The 18,479-nt window shown below is 33.8% G+C and overlaps 1 protein-coding gene across 6 annotated transcripts in view; it reads right to left on the bottom strand.

The window, feature by feature from the left end:
• LOC127843177 (uncharacterized) overlaps positions 1–18,479 on the bottom strand; it is a 55,755-nt gene that overhangs the window by 21,905 nt on the left and 15,371 nt on the right. For all 6 annotated transcript variants that reach the window (XM_052373034.1, XM_052373035.1, XM_052373038.1 and 3 more), the window contains exons 5-10: positions 7,103–7,249; positions 4,899–5,135; positions 4,160–4,210; positions 3,908–3,982; positions 2,801–2,840; positions 369–431 (exon numbers count right to left, since the gene is read on the bottom strand). In XM_052373034.1, coding sequence (XP_052228994.1) covers positions 369–431; positions 2,801–2,840; positions 3,908–3,982; positions 4,160–4,210; positions 4,899–5,135; positions 7,103–7,249 — 613 coding nt within the window. The remainder of the gene's footprint in view (positions 1–368; positions 432–2,800; positions 2,841–3,907; positions 3,983–4,159; positions 4,211–4,898; positions 5,136–7,102; positions 7,250–18,479) is intronic.

Here is an 18,479-nt window from a genome sequence, read left to right as displayed (position 1 = left end):
TGAATTTCCTCAAATATAACTCCACTGGGACAATAGACTGAATGAATCCCCATCATTCTGTAGTCAAATTAAATATATGTACCATGCTCTGGGAAAACAGGGCTTAATGCATATACGTCTGCACAAGCTTATCAAGGAAACACATTCTGCTTAAATGGAAATTTTCGTTTGAAGGGAGTCACTTCTAAAATAAAATCCAGTCAAGGCAGAAAATGTCTTCCCATTTAAGCCTGTATGAACTGCACATGTCAATCTGCTCCATTTTCCCAAAGCGGTGTTAAAATATGTTAATCAAAGGGAACAACTTCCAAAATCAGAGACCAGGAATTTAACCTGTCACTTTTGTACACTACCCAATAGCGCCATACCTTGTTCATCAACATATTCTGGTGGGCACTGTACCACCTCATCCTCATGGTCTGCAGTATCATCTGGGGTTGAACAAGAAATTATTCAAATGATAAATACCATAGCACATATTTACAAGATGGCCATGGCCCTCAAGGCGCTCACCTGAGACACGAAGGAACTAGCTAAAAATGTGACTTCTGGAGTGTTTTTTAACTATATAAATATAAGGAAATAGACCCACCCCCTGGAGGCCATGTTTGTTTTACAAATCCAAACCATTTTCGAACTCAACCGTCATATCCATGAAACAAATGTTCTGACCAAATTTCATGAAGATTGGGCAAAAAATGTGTCTTCTAGACGGTTCTCATGTTTTCACTATATACATTAGAGACAACTGCCCGACCCCCTGGCGGCCATGTTTTTCAAATGATCACGACCATTTTCGAACTTGTCCGAGATATTCACAAAACCAATGTTTTGACAAAATTTCATGATGATTAGGCAAAAAATGTGACTTCTAGAGTGTTCACAAGCTTCTTTACTATATAAATAAAAGGAAAAAGCCCCCCCCCCCCGGCGGCCATGTTTTTTTACCGATCCAAACCATTTTTGAACTCAAAACTTGGTATCCGGAAAACAAATGTTCTGACCAAATTTAATGAAGATTGGGCAAAAAATGTGTCTTCTAGACTGTTCACATGTTTTCAATATATACATAAAGAGAAAACTGCCCCGCCCCTTGGCGGCCATGTTTTTTCACCAATCATGACTATTTTTGAACTCGTCCGAGATATCTATAAAATCGATGTTTAGACAAAATTTAATGATGATAAGGCAAAAAATGTGACTTCTGGAGTGTTCACAAGCTTTTTTTACTATCTAAACATAAGGAAAAAGACCCCCCCCCCCCTTGACGGCCATGTTTTTTTACCAATCCAAACCATATTTGAACTCAACTGACGTATCCAGGAAACAAATGTTCTGACCAAATTTCATGAAGATTTGACAAAAAAAGTGACTTCTAGAGTGTTCACATGTTTTCACTATATACATATAGAGAAAACTGCCCCGCCCCCTGGAGGCCATGTTTTTTTTTTACCGATCTGAACCATTTTCGAACTCATCCGAGATATCAATGAAACCAAAGTTTTGACCAAGTTTCATGATGATTGGGCAAAAAATGTGTCTTCTAGACTGTTCACATGTTTTCACTATATACATAAAGAGAAAACTGCCCCGCCCCTTGGCGGCCATGTTTTTTTTACCAATCATGACTATTTTTGAACTCGTCCGAGATATCTATAAAATCGATGTTTAGACAAAATTTAATGATGATAAGGCAAAAAATGGGACTTCTGGAGTGTTCACAAGCTTTTTTTACTATCTAAACATAAGGAAAAAGACCCCCCCCCCCCTTGACGGCCATGTTTTTTTACCAATCAAAACCATATTTGAACTCAACTAACGTATCCAGGAAACAAATGTTCTGACCAAATTTCATGAAGATTTGACCAAAAAGTGACTTCTAGAGTGTTCACATGTTTTCACTATATACATATAAGGAATACTGCCCTGCCCCCTGGCGGCCATGTTTTTCAATGGACCGAAACCATTTTTTAACTCAACCAACATATCATTAAGACAAACATTTTGACAAAGTGACATGAAGATTGGGCATCAAATGTGACTTCTACAGTGTTCACAAGGTTTTTTCTTTTTTTTTACCTAGTGACCTAGTTTTTGACCCAGCATGACCCAGTTTCGAACTCAGTCGAGGTATCATTGGGACAAATGTTCTGACCAAGTGTCATGAAGATCGGACTATAAATGTGGCCTCTAGAGTGTTCACAAGGCAAATGTTGACGACAGACGGACGATGCACAACTGACAAAAGGCGATCACAAAACCTCACCATGAGCACGTTGTGAAGAAGTATTGAAGAAGAGATTATTGAAATGATAAATATCATAGCACAAAAAGGGAATTATCTCATATCTTAACTAAATCTTGCAGAAACAAAGACAAATATTGCAAACATGTCCATATACATGGATCTGTAATATTAGCAATATAAAAATTACAGTATCAATTACTGGAAAGCAGGTGAGGCTTTTAACTATTTATGTAGAATTTATATGATGTATTCTTTAATCTGGATGTATGTCATTGTACACGTGTGCCTTGTCTGGGATACAGGGTCTAATGCATGTGCGTAAAGTGTTGTCCCAGACTAGAATGTGCAGTTGCCAAGGGCTAATCAGGGACGACACTTTCCCTTTACTTTCTTCTTTTGTTTTCCGTAAAAACAGAAGTCTAGTTGGAAAGAGTCCTCCCTGATTAGCCTGTATGGACTGCACAGGCTAACCTGCGATGACACTTTACACATGCATTAGACCCCATTTTCAAGAGCATGGCTCATATACAGAATTTACAGCAAGGAACATACCTATGTAATGATGTTGAAACATGGTACCATCAGTGTTGACCTAAATATAAAGCAAACATATTTACACTTGTTTATCACAAGATTTAATTCACAAAATAATTCAAATCACAACATTTGTTTATGACACATGCAATACACAAACTTCTTAAATATGCTAAACATTACAAATCTAAAACACTTGTTCTAATTACTGCCCTTTCTAAGTACCCTTGCTTATGAATAATCTAAACTCAAGGCTTTAAATACATAATCATTCAAATTTGTGGAGAAAATTTTTAAGTAACTTTTGAGATACTTAGCTGAAGTGGTGCTGACCTTGGTTTTTATAGTTTTGGAAGGAGAAAAAAACTTTCGAGTTCTAAAATCTTACAAAAAATAAGACCAGGAGATGACTTGTTTTTCCCTTAATCACTAACACAGATTATCACTACATCTCAAATGTTATACAATGTATATCCACATGTTGATATAAATAAGGAATCCCCAATTATTCAGAGTTCTAACAAGAGATCCAAGACTATCAGTGAAACTGATGGATTCTCCCATATTATGCTCTCTGTCAATCAGGTATGTGTTATAACAAATTACAAAGCAAGTGGCAATTACTCCCTTAAAAGTCACTATCACATGGCAGATTAACATGACAATATGGGCATTTACACCATTTTGGGTTCACATGTTCCTGTGATCATTCACAGAAACATAACATTCATTAGACAATGTCAATTATTGAACGAAGGGCAATAACTCACTAAAGGACTTTAGAAGCAGAACAACCTAAAAAAATATTGTGTCCACCCTATTGAGAAGCCGCATATGAAATGTAATAAAGTTCGGACTATAAGTGCCTGGCGTCAAACATGGAAATTAATTATCAAAAGCAATTATTCCCTGAAAATCTACTGAGAAGAATGAACTGACAAAGTGTGCATGGTCAAACTAAAAGAGAAGTGAATCTTTTCATTTCCATCACAAAATGACATATTCAAATGAAAAAGGAATACATCCTTGCAAAAATCAATCAAGAAATTTGTAATTTTTCCATGATTGAAACAGTGCTATATGAAGCTTACTTAGAGCATTAAAAAATACTAAGTAGCCGTTTACCTTAGGATTCCATTGTGTTGGTGGTCTGACTTTGGTTTGGTTTTTTGTAGAGAGATCCTTTTTCTTTGTTACACCCTGATAACATAACATGCATATATTACAATAATGATCAAACCATGAGGCTTTCAACAGTCATGGAGTGTGGAAACAACAATGCTCCAGAAAATAAAATTATCCATTGCTCAATACAAATTGACTTAGAAAATAAATTGGGAAAAGTACTTTTATTTACCAAAGTTTGAACATATTTACCGTTCTATTTTTGCGTTTGCTACTCTCTCCCCTTTGCCTGCTGCCTTTAACCTGTAAAAAGGAAGTTGATAAGTACATTTTTGTGTCATATAGAGAAATAATGACAGACCTGTCACAATTATTGACATTTCAACAGAATATTATGCTAGTAGTATGTTCTGAGAATAGCTATCAGTCAAGTTGCTTGTGTTTATTTGTGCAATGCAACTTGCAAAATCAACAAGACTGATTAAGTTCTCATAACACCATACTAGCGTTGCATTTTATTTATTATGATACCTTTTTGATGTATTATGCTTCAAAACCAAAATTAATAGTTCAATAGGTTACGTTAAACAAAGTTTTTGCTCAATGACGATACTGGCAGATGCCAGTATTTAACATTTGTATTATACTTTATAGCATTTTGCTACTTGAATTAAGCAAAAACATAAAACTCTAAACAAGAGGGCCACGTGCCCTAAGTCACAAATATACTGACCAAGTTCCATGAAGATTTGACAATAAATGCAGCCTCACAGTGTTAACAAGATAAATGTTGATGACAGAGGATGCACCACAGACAACGCACAACAGACAAAAGTTCATCACATAAGCTCACCATGAGTATGTGCTTAGGTGAGCTCAGTACAATTTCTTGTATGTTTATGTGTATTTGCATGTTTTAGCACATGCATTAAATCCAGATTTCTCAAAGCGAAGCTCATTAGAAATTTCAAAATGTGTCAGCTTTAAGTACCTTGGCTTTATGCTCGCCATTGGGGAATTTCAAACGTAGGGCTTTGTTCATATGGTTCTGTATGGTCCTAATGGCAGGGTAGAAGCGTCTGTTGGTCGGGAGGATGGCAGGATGGCAGCGCTGCACGTACTGCTCAAGATGCTGCTTCATACTTGGGGAGTCATACACACCCTCATCTATAAACTGGACTATAACATCTATCAGCTCCTTGTCTATAGGCTCAGTTAATCCAGCCTCCTGTAACAATATTGAATGGCATACAAGCTGCGTTATAGCAAACTGGTTTGAATGCATGAGAGTAAAGTGTCATCCCAGAATAGCAAGTGCAATCCACACAGGCTAATCAGGGACGACCATTTCCTCATAAAGAGGATTTTTGTATAGAAGTGACTTCATTTTAACTAAAACTTCCATAAAAGCAGAAAGTGTTGTCCAAGATAAGCATGTGCAAACTGCACAGGTTAAAAAGGGACAACATAAAACACATGCATTAAGTGCCCAGTGTCTACAGGGCTCACTAACCCACCATGCACACCCCACCATACAATGCTTTACAACAGGAAAAACAACCATACCCATCGCTAATATCAAGGGCACATCAGTGATTGTTTCCTTTTTTATAAAGTACCCGTAAAAGGGACGATCCCAATCGTGAAAAATTACAAAATTCCGAGTAAGAAAAATGCCCATAAGTACAGACGCAAAATTATCTACCAGTCAACAAATCAAATTAGCACTGAAACTGAACATTTCAACCATATGCAAGTAAAAGAATATTCAGATGGATTTGTGCAATTAAGTAACAAGAAATTAAAAAGACCCATTATTCCGAATTGAGAAAAACATTTGCTCTACTTTAGTAGATTACATCAGTGAAAATGATATCTTGCAAATCTACACATCATGGTGATTTTATGTTTCAATGGAATCTCTCAGGAATTATTGTAGTTTTTTAGTACATAAAGTTATGACATGTCACATCAAAGTTGGATAATCATATTGGTGATTTTGTAACACCAAACAGCATTCTAAAGTTCTTTTATGTTTCAATATGCTATCTACACCTTCAGTAATTAGTATAGATTATACATAAAGATTATTTTATAAATGAGGTTTCAAGAGTGGTTACCAGATTTTAGTAAAATTTGACCTGGTGACCTACTGTTTGGACGCATATGACACAGATTCACATTCGGTCAAGATATTGTCCGATTCTGAAATGGTGTCATCATAAATGTAGCCCCTATACATGTAATGGTAAGTAAAAAGGTTTTACTAAGATTTGGCCTGGTGACCTTTGTTTTAGACACATGTAAGCAAGATTAAAAAACCGCCAATAGATTGTCCAGATAAACATTCTGACCAAGCTTCATCAAGATTGAAAGACAAATGTGGCCTCTTAGAGTGGTAACCAGCTGAAAGTTGACAACGCAAACCACACACAGAACACCACACAACGCCAGACATAGAGTGATCACAATAGCTAATCTTGAGCACCTTGTGTTATCAGGTGGTCTAAAATGACAGAGCTGAAATTGAAATGTACTTAAATTTTTACCATGACCTTGAATCAAGGAGCATGGGTGTTGCACAAAACACGTTGTGTTTTCATGGAGATATCTGACAAAATAATTTAATCCTTACTCGCATGTTTAAATTAGACAGAGGAACATTGGAGATCTTCAAGACACATAATATGATCATACGGAGACAAAAATCCAAAGTTCTATTAAAACCCTCCAAGGGAAGTAATTCAGACGGACACACCAGGGATTTTTTCCTTCATTATCAAGTACCTGTAAAATGTACTTTCCAAATCAAAGGAAAGCTACAAAATTCCAAATTGTGGTCTAAACAATCCCATAAGGAAAAAACATGTTGTCAATTTTCCTCCAAAATGCATTATCTGCAAGTGAACAAATGAATTGAGCACTGAAACTGAACATTTCAAGCCAAAATGAATGCACATAAAGATTCCAATCGGTTTATGCAATTACAACCAAGTAATTCTCTATCTGAAGATTTCACAACGCAAATGTTTCCAATTTCAGGGGGTTTTCAAGCTAATTTTTCCCAATTGAAATGGTGCTGGTACTTTTCCCAATTGGGCAGAAAAAATCGCAGCACGCACTCAAATACAATATACCACGCAAGGTGTGAATACTATAAGCCCTCCTTCTGAGACATAACACACTTGCTCTCACCTCTCCAATTGGATGGTTCTTATGGTCCTCCAACTGTGGCAAGGTAAGAATAAATCTCTTAGTTCCGCCATGGTTTCCAGATGCAATTCTCTCTCGCAAAATAAGTGAATTCTTATTTTTCTTGTGCTTGCTAGGGTCTTCATCAGTCTACACAAATAATTGGTATTTTTTTATGACCAATAATTAAAGATTATATATAACTTATACAAGAATACATTCCAATAGCATTTCTTTATGAGAAGAAAAAATGCCCCATTTTCAAATTCATATCTTAAGTATTGCATATTATTACAATAATAACAAGCAAATTCATAGAATTGATATCCCCCAGACATATGCTTTGTTTGAGGATGGGTGCAAATCGGACGGATGAACATACTGACAGATGGACGGACGGAGGACAATAACTCAAAACAAAGACAGAGGAAGGTTCTTGAGCCTTCAAAAATTATTATTTTTTTTTATTTTTTTTTTATTCAATATAATACATACAATGTATACATGAATATATACAACATAGTGATTGTACAAAGCAATAAAGTTCAGACATGTTATACAAGATATGCTAATATGTATATTTTTTAAAGAGAAAAGAAAAAAATAATAGAAGAATTGTTATGAAAAATGATGAGTTGTATAAAGTCGGAAGAAAGCATACTGGACTTGTGTGTTTCGTTGTATATTCAAAATGATCTTATAAGATTGAAAAAAAAAAACATACAAAAATATTTTAGAAAGATAAACTTACATTAGAGTGAAATGTATATAAGTGGACAAACATCATGAGAATTTAATCCGATTCCATTTTTGTTCAAAGTTTTGTAATGTGTCATTACTGAGGGCTATTTCTTTCTCAATCTGGACTTTAAGTTTGAGACTATGGATAAAACAATTAAAATTTGGTACTTGTTTTTTGAACTTCATGTTAAAGATGAACAATTTCATCATTATAAGAATAAAATTCACAATATTATTACAATCTTTTGATTTCAATGAGTAAATTCCGAAACTTACATTTAAGAAAGATAGTTTAACGTTTAGTTGCTGTTGTTCAAGAAAAGATGTTAATTGATTCCAAATAGGCTGGATGTGTTTGCACTCCCAAAACAGGTGTTCTATAGTTTCGATGTTTTCACTGCAGAAGTCACACAGATTTGAATTAGATAATTTGCATTTAAAGAGATATTTATTTGTAGCTATAATTCTATGAATGTATTTATATTGAAAATTTCTCAGAGTGCTTTCAATAGTTGCTTTATATGGCATGGTAAATATGTGTTTCCAATTAAGTTCATGTACTCCGAAAAGGACTTGCCATTTATTTTGGGTTTTTGAGTTTTCTGTAGGGTTTTTAATTTGTAGTGTTTAAAATATTTTATTTGTTTTGTTTTTTCTTCCAAGTATATTTTCTACGAATGTTGTTTTAGTACATGGTGTATTATTTGTATTGATTTCAGATTTAATATGTATGGGTATGCTTTTGATTAATGTGTAGTACTTCAAAAAATTATTTGAAGGTATTCCGTATATGTAGCATATATCATTAAAAGAGTAGAAATCCTTAATTCTGTAGTCATATAATTGGTCGACATATTTAATGCTTCGTTCAAACCAATCTTTATAGAAAAACGTCTTATTGTTTGAAGTTATGTCTTTATTGTTCCATAGAATAGTTTTGCTGCTTGTTTGGGTTTCTAGGTTATGAGTGACATCACTCCATGCTGATAGAACATCAGACAGAAATATGTTTTCGTTTGCAATTTCATGTAAGATAGTATTGCTGATGTTACATTCAAAGAGTAAGGAGTCACCATATTTTTTTAGAATTTTCTGATAGAATAATTTCCATTTACTTGTATTGGCATTATCTAGGTATCTTTTAACCCAGCTGCATTTGATTGCATTCAAGAATGAGTCAATGTTCGTTAATTGGATACCTCCATTTTCTACAGATTGAATTAACTGAGTTCGTTTTATTTTATCAGGCTTACCGTCCCATATGAAATTAAATATTGCTGATTTTATATCGTTAATAATATCATTTGGTGGATTTGGGAGGACTGTTAATACATAAATTAATTTAGGAAGTGCAAACGTTTTCAATACTGTGTTTTTTCCGATAAGTGTAAGTTTACGGTGATGCCATGATTTTAAGCAGTTTTTAAAGTTCTGTAATTTAGGTAGTATGTTTTTAAGAACTGTATCTTTTTCATTATTTGTGAAAGTAATTCCTAACGTTGTGGCTTCATCGGATGTCCAATTAAATTTCATTTCTTTTTTATATTGGACATTATTTTGTTTTAATTTACCTACTCGTAGCACAGTACATTTACTTTTGTTTAGTTTCAGACCCGATGTCATTCCGTAAAGGGTTAGCGATTCTATTAGGTTATGGAAAGAATCGTAAGTGTCGTTTAAAAAATAAGTTGCATCGTCAGCAAATAGGGACTGTTTGATTTCTTCGTCAGGTTCTAGTGATATGCCTTTTATGTGTTTATTTGATTGGATGTGATGTGATAGATACTCGATGCAGATAATAAATAGCGATGATGAGAGTGGACATCCTTGTCGAACCCCTCGTTCGATGTTAAAACTGTTTGAAAAGAAGCCATTGTTAATGATTAAACTGTTAATATCGGTATAAAATAGTTTGACCCATTGAATGAGACTTTCACCAAAGTTCATATTTTCTAAGCAAGAGAACATAAATGAATGATCAAGCGAATCGAATGCCTTTTCGAAGTCTGCAAAGAAAATTAGACCAGGATTATTTAAATTGTTGAAATAGTTTATGCATTCTTGGATAAGACGAACGTTTTCACCAATGTAACGTCCTTTTATGAAACCAGATTGAGATCTTGAAATGATTGCTGGTAATATTTTTTTTATTCTGTTTGCTATACTTTTAGTTGCAATTTTATAATCATTGTTTAGTAAACTAATCGGGCGCCAGTTTGATAAGGATTCTAAGTTTTTTCCAGGTTTTGGAATAAGTGATATAATACCTTGTTTTTGTAGCGTGGTTAAGTTTTCGTTGTTAAATGAATAGTTTAGTGAATTAATTAGATGTGTTTTTATATCGTTCCAGAATATTTTATAAAATTCGATTGTGATGCCATCAGATCCTGGGCTTTTGTTATTTTGCATATCTTTTAGGGCTAATCCACATTCATATTCATTAAGCAATCCGTCGCACAGTTGTTTTTCCTCTTCGTTTAAAGCGTGATGTGTATTTTTAAAAAGGTTGTTATTTTCAACATTTTTTCGTTTATAGAGGGTTTCGAAAAATAAACGTTGTTCTTCTAGTATTTGAGTCATGTTTGTTATATCTTTGCCATTGACTACTAATTTGTGTACAGTTTTTTGTTCACTTCTACGTTTTTCAATGTTTGCGAAGTATTTTGTATTTTTTTCATTGTGTTCAACATGCTGTGCACGCGCTCTTAGTATTATTCCATTGAGACGTGTATGATAGATTCCATCTAATATTTGTTTTTTTAATGTTATTTCATTTTCAATGTCGGTGGTATCATTTGTGTTTGTTTGATGCAATTGTTTTTCAAGTGTTTCAATGGTTTTGATGGTTTCAGTTTCAAGTTTGTGTGTTTCTTTTTGTTTAAATGATGTGTATCTTATTGTTGTGTTACGTATATTTCCTTTAATTACTTCCCATAAGGTGTTTGGGTTTGCATCTTTATTATTTTGAACTGTATTTAATATTTCCTGTTTTATTTGTGTTTGATATTGTGTATCCAATAAGATGCTGTTGTTAATTTTAAAGTATCCTGGGCCTCTTTCAGGTTGTATATTATGCAGTTTAAGTTCAACTAGAGAGTGATCAGTCATAAATCCTGGTTTTATGTTACATGTGTCAATAATGTTGCAAAGAGATTCAGATATTAAAAAATAGTATAGTCTACAAAATATTGTTGGTTTTGTGTTTGAGTGCCAGGTGAATTTGCTTTCGTTTGGGTATACTGTACGCCAGATATCTATTATATTGTAGTTTTCAATTATGTTATTTAAAATATTTCTATTTTTAGGATGAGTATAAAGGTTTCCATTCTTTTTATCTAATAATGGGTTCAGGACAGTATTGAAATCACCACCGATTATAATATTTTTATCTTGGTTATTAATTATAAAAGATTGTAATGTTTCGTAAAATGTGGAATCATCTATGTTAGGACCGTAAACGTTGATTAATGTTAGTTGTGTTTCATGTATTTTGATATCTATACTTGCTAGTCTGCCAATTATTATTTCGTTAAAATTATCAACTGTGATCCCTATGTTACTTTTTATCAGAAAGGCAATGCCTTGTTTATTAGTATATTGTCCACTGAGGTAGATGTCCCCGTCCCATTCATCTTTTAAGGTTTGTGTTAAAGTATGTGTCAAGTGACTTTCTTGTAGTAGGCATATATTTTTTTTTTTTTCGTCTAACCATTTGAAGATTTTAATGCGTTTGTCTTTATTGATTAGCCCTTTTACATTCAGAGTGCATAATTTAATCATTTAAAGAAAGGGAGGGTGTGTAAATATTATTGTGTGGATTTGTCCAGTAAGTTTCTATTTTAAAACATGTCCAGTAGGTTTCTCTTATAGGACATAAGATGTCCATACATACATACAAACGTTTAATTGGTATACAGCATACATCAACATCATTTTTAACTCTAAATTTCTGCATTTTAAGATGAAAGCAATTTAGCAAATTAAGTACAAAAAAAACAAAGAAACAAGAACAAAAAAACAAACAAAGGGATAGCAAGGTAAAACAAATGATCGTGATTACAAGCAAACAAATCAGTTTGTTTACATCAAAATACATGATTTTACAACAGGTTTTTTACATATATGTGTTAAAGAAGTGACTTTTACAACATAAATGTTTTGAACGTATTATTGTATATGTAGTGATTCATCTTATCGCATCCAATGCAGAACATATAGTATGATATTGAGAATGAGACAAAAAACACCCGATTCTTACGCATAATGACATTTAAATACTTATAAAGCATAATGTCTTAGATGAAAGCATGTTTTCAAGTTATTTACATATACTTATATATATTTACATCTATATAAATAAATACTGACATATACAATCACTCACAAAAACATTCCCATATACATTTATATCTATATCTCAAATAAATGCATAATTTCTTAGATCAAAAGCAAGTAGATAGCTGCATGGGATATTTTTTGAGTTACATGTGTACCTACATATATTTATATATATATATATATATATATATATATTAACATCTATATAAATACTGACATACACCGTCACATACACACAAAAAAAACATACAAACATACCCATATACAGCTAAATATATATATTCTAAATAAATGCATCTTTAAGTATATATATATTCTAAATAAATGCATCTTTAAGTATATATATTCTAAATAAATGCATCTTTAAGTATACATCAAAAATACAATTGTTATTGTGAGAAGAAAGGAACCGCACAAATAAAGCATCATCAATAAATCAAGTATTATTCTATGCAGCTTAAACTTTGTCACTACTACTGTAAAATGAGATTTTGAATGAATATAAGGGAAGCAAATCTGTAATAAAAAGAACATGCATAAACCGTAGTTGTTTCCCTTGTTTGAACCATGCTAAATCCTTAAAATGCCTATTTCCAGTAACTGTGACCTTCACCTATGACCTTGACCTTTGACCTAGTGACCTCAAAATCAATAGGGGTCATCTGCGAGTCATGATCAATGTACCTATGAAGTTTCACCTATGACCGTGACCTTTGACCTAGTGACCTCAAAATCAATAGGGGTCATCCGCGAGTCATGATCAATGTACATATGAAGTTTCATGATCCTAGCCCCAAGTGTTCTTGAGTTATCATCCGGAAACCACCTGGTTGACGGACGGACCGACCGACCGACCGACATGAGCAAAGCAATATACCCTCTCTTCTTCGAAGGGGGGCATAAAAATAGAATAGATTTTTCTTTTTTTTTAAATAATATTCAGTCCCACAGCCACAAATTATACTCATAGTGCGTGCTTAATCATAAAACGTGGCTTACACAGGTAGTTTTAGCAGATTAATTGTTAAAAATAAAAATAGTATGGATATTTCATTTTTTAATAATATTCAGCCGCACAGCCAACAATTTACAGTCATTGTGCATGCTTAATCATAAAGTATGGCTTACACAGGCAGTTGTAGCAGATTAATTGTTTAAATAGAAAAGTATAGATATTTCATTTTGTTTAATAATATTTAGCTGCACAGCCAACATTACAGTCATAGTGGCTTAGATATTTCATTTTTTTTAATAATATTCAGCCGCACAGCCAACATTACAGTTATAGTGGCTTACACAGGCAGTTTTAGTAGATTAATTGTTTAAATAAAAATAATATACATATTTCATTTTTGATAATATTTAGCCGCACAGCCAACATTACAGTAATAGTGCAAGCTTAATCATAAAACATGGCTTACACAGGCAGTTTTAGCAGATTAATTGTTTAAATAAAAATAGTATAGATTTTTAATTTTTTAATAATATTCAGCCGCACAGCTAACATTACAGTCACTGTGCGTTTTTAATAATAAAAACATGCATTAACGAGCACACAAGTTAAGACAATGACCACTCTGTTTGAAAAACAAATAAGAGTATGATATGAATAGCAATGACATATAAGGATTGACAAATAAACATCAGCGTTTTAATAGAAACATTCAATTAAAGAAAGAATTTATTTGTTTTTATTATTTCAGAAAAGGTTTATACGTTACTTTTTTGCAAATTTGCATATTCTAAACATATGTTGACTTCATTTAAATAAGATAAGGACTATAGTCTCACTAGTGGTTTGTGATGGTTTAAATAATCCAATTTATCAAGGTGAATGACCACATGCTAACAATACTATATGATTTATAGTCTGTTTTACAGTTTGACATTTATATTCCTTTTTATAGACTTTTTAATTACTATTTGTTTACAGGTTCACTTATATCGAATAATGTATCGAGAAGTGCATTTCTGATATATGTAAATCATTTTCTATCGCTCACTAGATAATGTATAGTCTGGTTTGAAGATTGACATATATATGCTGTTTTTACAGTCTCTTTCATTGTTAATTCGTTTACAAAGTATACTTACATAGAATAATGTATCGAGAAGTGCATTTCTGTTATATATCAAGCATCGTTTAAAACAAAAAAATCAACAAACGTTATTAGTTAATTATAGGGTATAATTACAATAAATAATAGAATATATTTACAAATGTTTTTTGAATTACAGAGAATTGTGTAACATACAGAAGCGTGAACTATTTTATTAGAATCATACCATGTTTCAGTAACATGGGGTCCATACATGGTAGTAATGATGTCTTTAACGTCCACTCACCCCCGTTCTTCTGAAGCGCCTGAATTCTTCAATAACATTGTTCACGTTGTCATAAATGTCAAATTTGATGCGCTCATCAGCAACAGTTTGACCATATACGGAACCGTTAAAGTACCAGGCACTACTTATGTCCGGGTGTAGGTGAAGCCTACTGATAAGCCCCTGGTTGGGCTTAGTGACGTCATCCACCTGAGTTTGTAGCCATTGTTCTTCATGGGGGTCCTCTTTCGCATAATGGTGGACTTCGCAGAGTTGTTTTTCAGTTTAATAAGGACTGGGCGGGTTTTTCCCCGCTTTGTGGGGATACGATGGATCGCCACTATATCAGTCAGCAGTAGGTCTACCCCTGCCCCTGCATTGGTCTTCAGGGTTGATGTTACTGTTTTTGCTAGTGATTCTTCTGATTCGTCCCTATTTTCTTGAATGTTCAATATCTTAATATTATTCTTCCTGGAATTGCTCATTGTAATTTGCTTTTTGATGTGCAAGTTTGCTCAGCTCATATGCTTTATTTACTTGTTCTTGTAGTGATTTATTTTCAGAGGTTGTGGTGTCTTCTATTTTTTGTATTTTTTCTTTTAGGTTTGTATTGTCAAACTCTAGGGAGTCGATTTTTGATTGCATTTCATTAATCTTTGAACTAACTATGTGCTCTATCTTATTGTTCATGTTCTCTTCAATTTTGGCCATAATTGTTGTTATTGTGCTGGTAATTAATTCTTCTATCTCTTCTTTTTTAAGCATACTCTTGAGCTCATCCCTCAAACTGGTAATTCCCTCTGTCATATTTTGCAGCTGTGTTTGGATAGTATGTAGCTCATCCATGCTTGAATTACTTGTCTCACTGTCAGGGCGTGATTTCTTAGTAGCCTGCTTTGTTTGAGGTTTTGTCCCCGTGAAAGTCAATTTTGCCTGGCCTTTTATTGTATTTTCACTCATTGTTAAAGCAACTCTTGTTGAAAGGCAAGATGGAGATAATTGAGATAATTAAGAAGAACAGTTAGTTTTCACCAAGTTTTTATTGTATTGATAATATAGCTTTTATTCAGCTTTTATTCTGCCTCAGCCTATAATCCAGGTAAGCGCAGGTAAACCCAGGTATTCAGGGGTTTTCTCAAAATAATATATTTTGAAAAATTTCAACAGTCGTTCATCTATTGTAAAAAAAAACACAAAAATCCACACCTTCAATTTACTCTTTTCAATCACAATATTTCCAATGTTTCACTTCATCACTTGAAGCACCTAACATTCATGTACATGTTGTACTCAAAAAGTCCATGACTTAGTCACTATAAACATGTATTTTAATGTATTTGTTTCAGAACAATTTATCCACACATCTCTCTGTGATGACCTTGACCTTCCCGTCAATTAATAAGTCGTGCGTTTTCCTCAAAAACATTCAATGTTTATATATATGCTCAATTTTCAGAGTGTTGCAGCGGACAACCCCAAAACAATATCCCTCCGCCTATGGCCTCTGGTGGGGGATATATATTCATACCAAGTTACAATTAAATCCGCCAAAGCACTTCCAAGATATAGCTCCGAACACAAACATGCCAGTAAAAAGCATTTTTTCAAGATACAAAGGGCCATAACTCTGGTTTTAACAGATGGTGTACAATGCCATTTGGCGTGAATCATCCTCTTATGCATATACATGTATATACTTATACGAAATTTCAATGAAATACGCCAAAGCACTTCCAAGATATGGCTCCTGACGCAAAAGTGACGGACGGACGGAGAGCCGGACGGACAGCCGGACAACGCCAAAACATCCCTCTGCCTCTGGCGGGGGATATATACTCATACCAAGTTTCAATGAAATCCGCCAAAGCACTTCCAAGATATGGCTCCGGACACAAAAGTGCCTATAGTAAAAAGCATTTTTACAAAGGGCCATAACTCTGTTTTTAACAGATGGTATACAATGCCATTTGGCGTGCATCATCCTCTTATGCATATAATATATATATATACTCATACCAAGTTTCAATGAAATCTGCCAAAGCACTTCCAAGATATGGCTCCGGACACAAAAGTGCCTATAGTAAAAAGCATTTTTTCAAGATACAAAGGGCCATAACTCTGTTTTTAACAGATGGTGTACAATGCCATTTGGCATGCATCATCCTCTTATGAATATATATACTCATACCAAGTTTCAATGAAATCCACCAAAGCACTTCCAAGATATGGCTCTGGACACAAAAGTGCCTATAGTAAAAAGCATTTTTTCAAGATACAAAGGGCCATAACTCTGTTTTTAACAGATGGTGTAGAATGTCATTTGGCGTGCATCATCCTCTTATGCATATATATACTCATACGAAGTTTCAATGAAATCCGCCAAAGCACTTCCAAGATATGGCTCCGGACACAAAAGTGCCGGACGGACGGACAGCCGGACGGACGGACAACGCCAAAACAATATCCCTCCGCCTCTGGCGGGGGATAATAATTAGCACAAATTATCTGTTTTGCAATTGTGAAAAAAAGTCCCCATGACAAATTAAATGGGGTCTAATTTCTAGATGGGTTCAAGATATCTTGACATGGAATCCTACATAGCTAAATTTAGCTTAGATCAGATTTGTTTACATAACAGGTTTTTTTTTCCACTTTTTGGGAAGATAGCCCTTGGCTTTGGAATTGGGAATTTTATCGGCAATTTCATGAAATTGGGAAAATAAATTCATTAGCCTTTTTATTCCAAACGAAAAGTCCACTGATTTAGGGAAATACTAAATTTGATATAACTCTTTATAATCATTCAAATGAAATGAACAAAATCATGTACTACTTTGTTAGATGTAATTGCATTAAAATTGTGATAAAATACACATTAGACACTTCTTTCAAAAAAAAAAAAAAAAAAAAAAAATTTTTTTTTTTTTGGAAATTGGAAATTTTTTGCCACATTTTGGGAAAAAAGTATACTTTTTGGGATTGGGAACATAGCCGAATTTCGGCTATAAAATCGGGCAAAAAAAAACCTGCATAAATATCCACTATACAGAGCTCCAGATAAGGATTTGTGAAATTAGTAACGGTACTGCCACTGACAGAAAGACAAGGAGTAATGCTGAAAATCAATTAGTACTTGTACTACCATATCCAAAAATACAGGTAGTACTGTACTACCCGTGTTCTTGAATATTGAAGGGTGTATAACTGCCTTTACAGAAACATTTGCAGCAATTATAATAAATAGTTACTTTATTAGGTTTTCCATTCAAAATTATGATGAAAATACAACTACACATTAAAGCTCATGACTAAATACTAGTTCTTCATATAAATAATTTTTCTTGAAAAGAAAACACAAGCCAACTAGTAAGCTAAGTAAATGAACACAAATGTCACTGTCTCATCTCAAAAGAATAATTGCTTTCGCAGTTAACTGTCAAAGCCACATTTTTAGCCATCGATGCAATCAAATTGTTTAATATCGGGGCGAGAATGTCTTTTTCCTGGGTTTACAGATTGAATGTCAGGATGGTAAGACGACCGTATGTAGCCATTGTAGGACAACAAAGTGTGTTTTATTAACCGCTTTCGGTTTAGCCCGCTCTCCATGCGCGCAGACATTTTTTTTTTGACAGGTTTACAAGTAACCAGAAATCACGCGTCAGAATAGACAATAATACCGAACCCAGTCTACAACTTTTCGGTAATTTAAATAAACGAAAAGGCGCCGTTAGGTAAGAGACCAACAAATCACGCCGTGCGGACGTACCGGTACGGCCAGATATTTTTCATTAATGCGTAAAAGGGATATTCAAGTCGTAATTGTACGTCCAGTTTATAAAAATAAATGTGTAAACCTTCATGAAAAAAGCCGTATGTACGGCTGTACGGCCCTTATCTGGAGCTCTGACTATACATGTACCAGTTTTAACAATCCAAAAATGAATGGATATTCAGCATAAATAAGCATTATTAA

The sequence above is a fragment of the Dreissena polymorpha genome, chromosome 8 (assembly GCF_020536995.1).
Source record: "Dreissena polymorpha isolate Duluth1 chromosome 8, UMN_Dpol_1.0, whole genome shotgun sequence".
NCBI classification, from domain to species: domain Eukaryota; kingdom Metazoa; phylum Mollusca; class Bivalvia; order Myida; family Dreissenidae; genus Dreissena; species Dreissena polymorpha.
The sequence above is the reverse complement of the archived record's forward strand: the minus strand, read 5'-3'. Positions and strand labels throughout refer to the sequence as shown.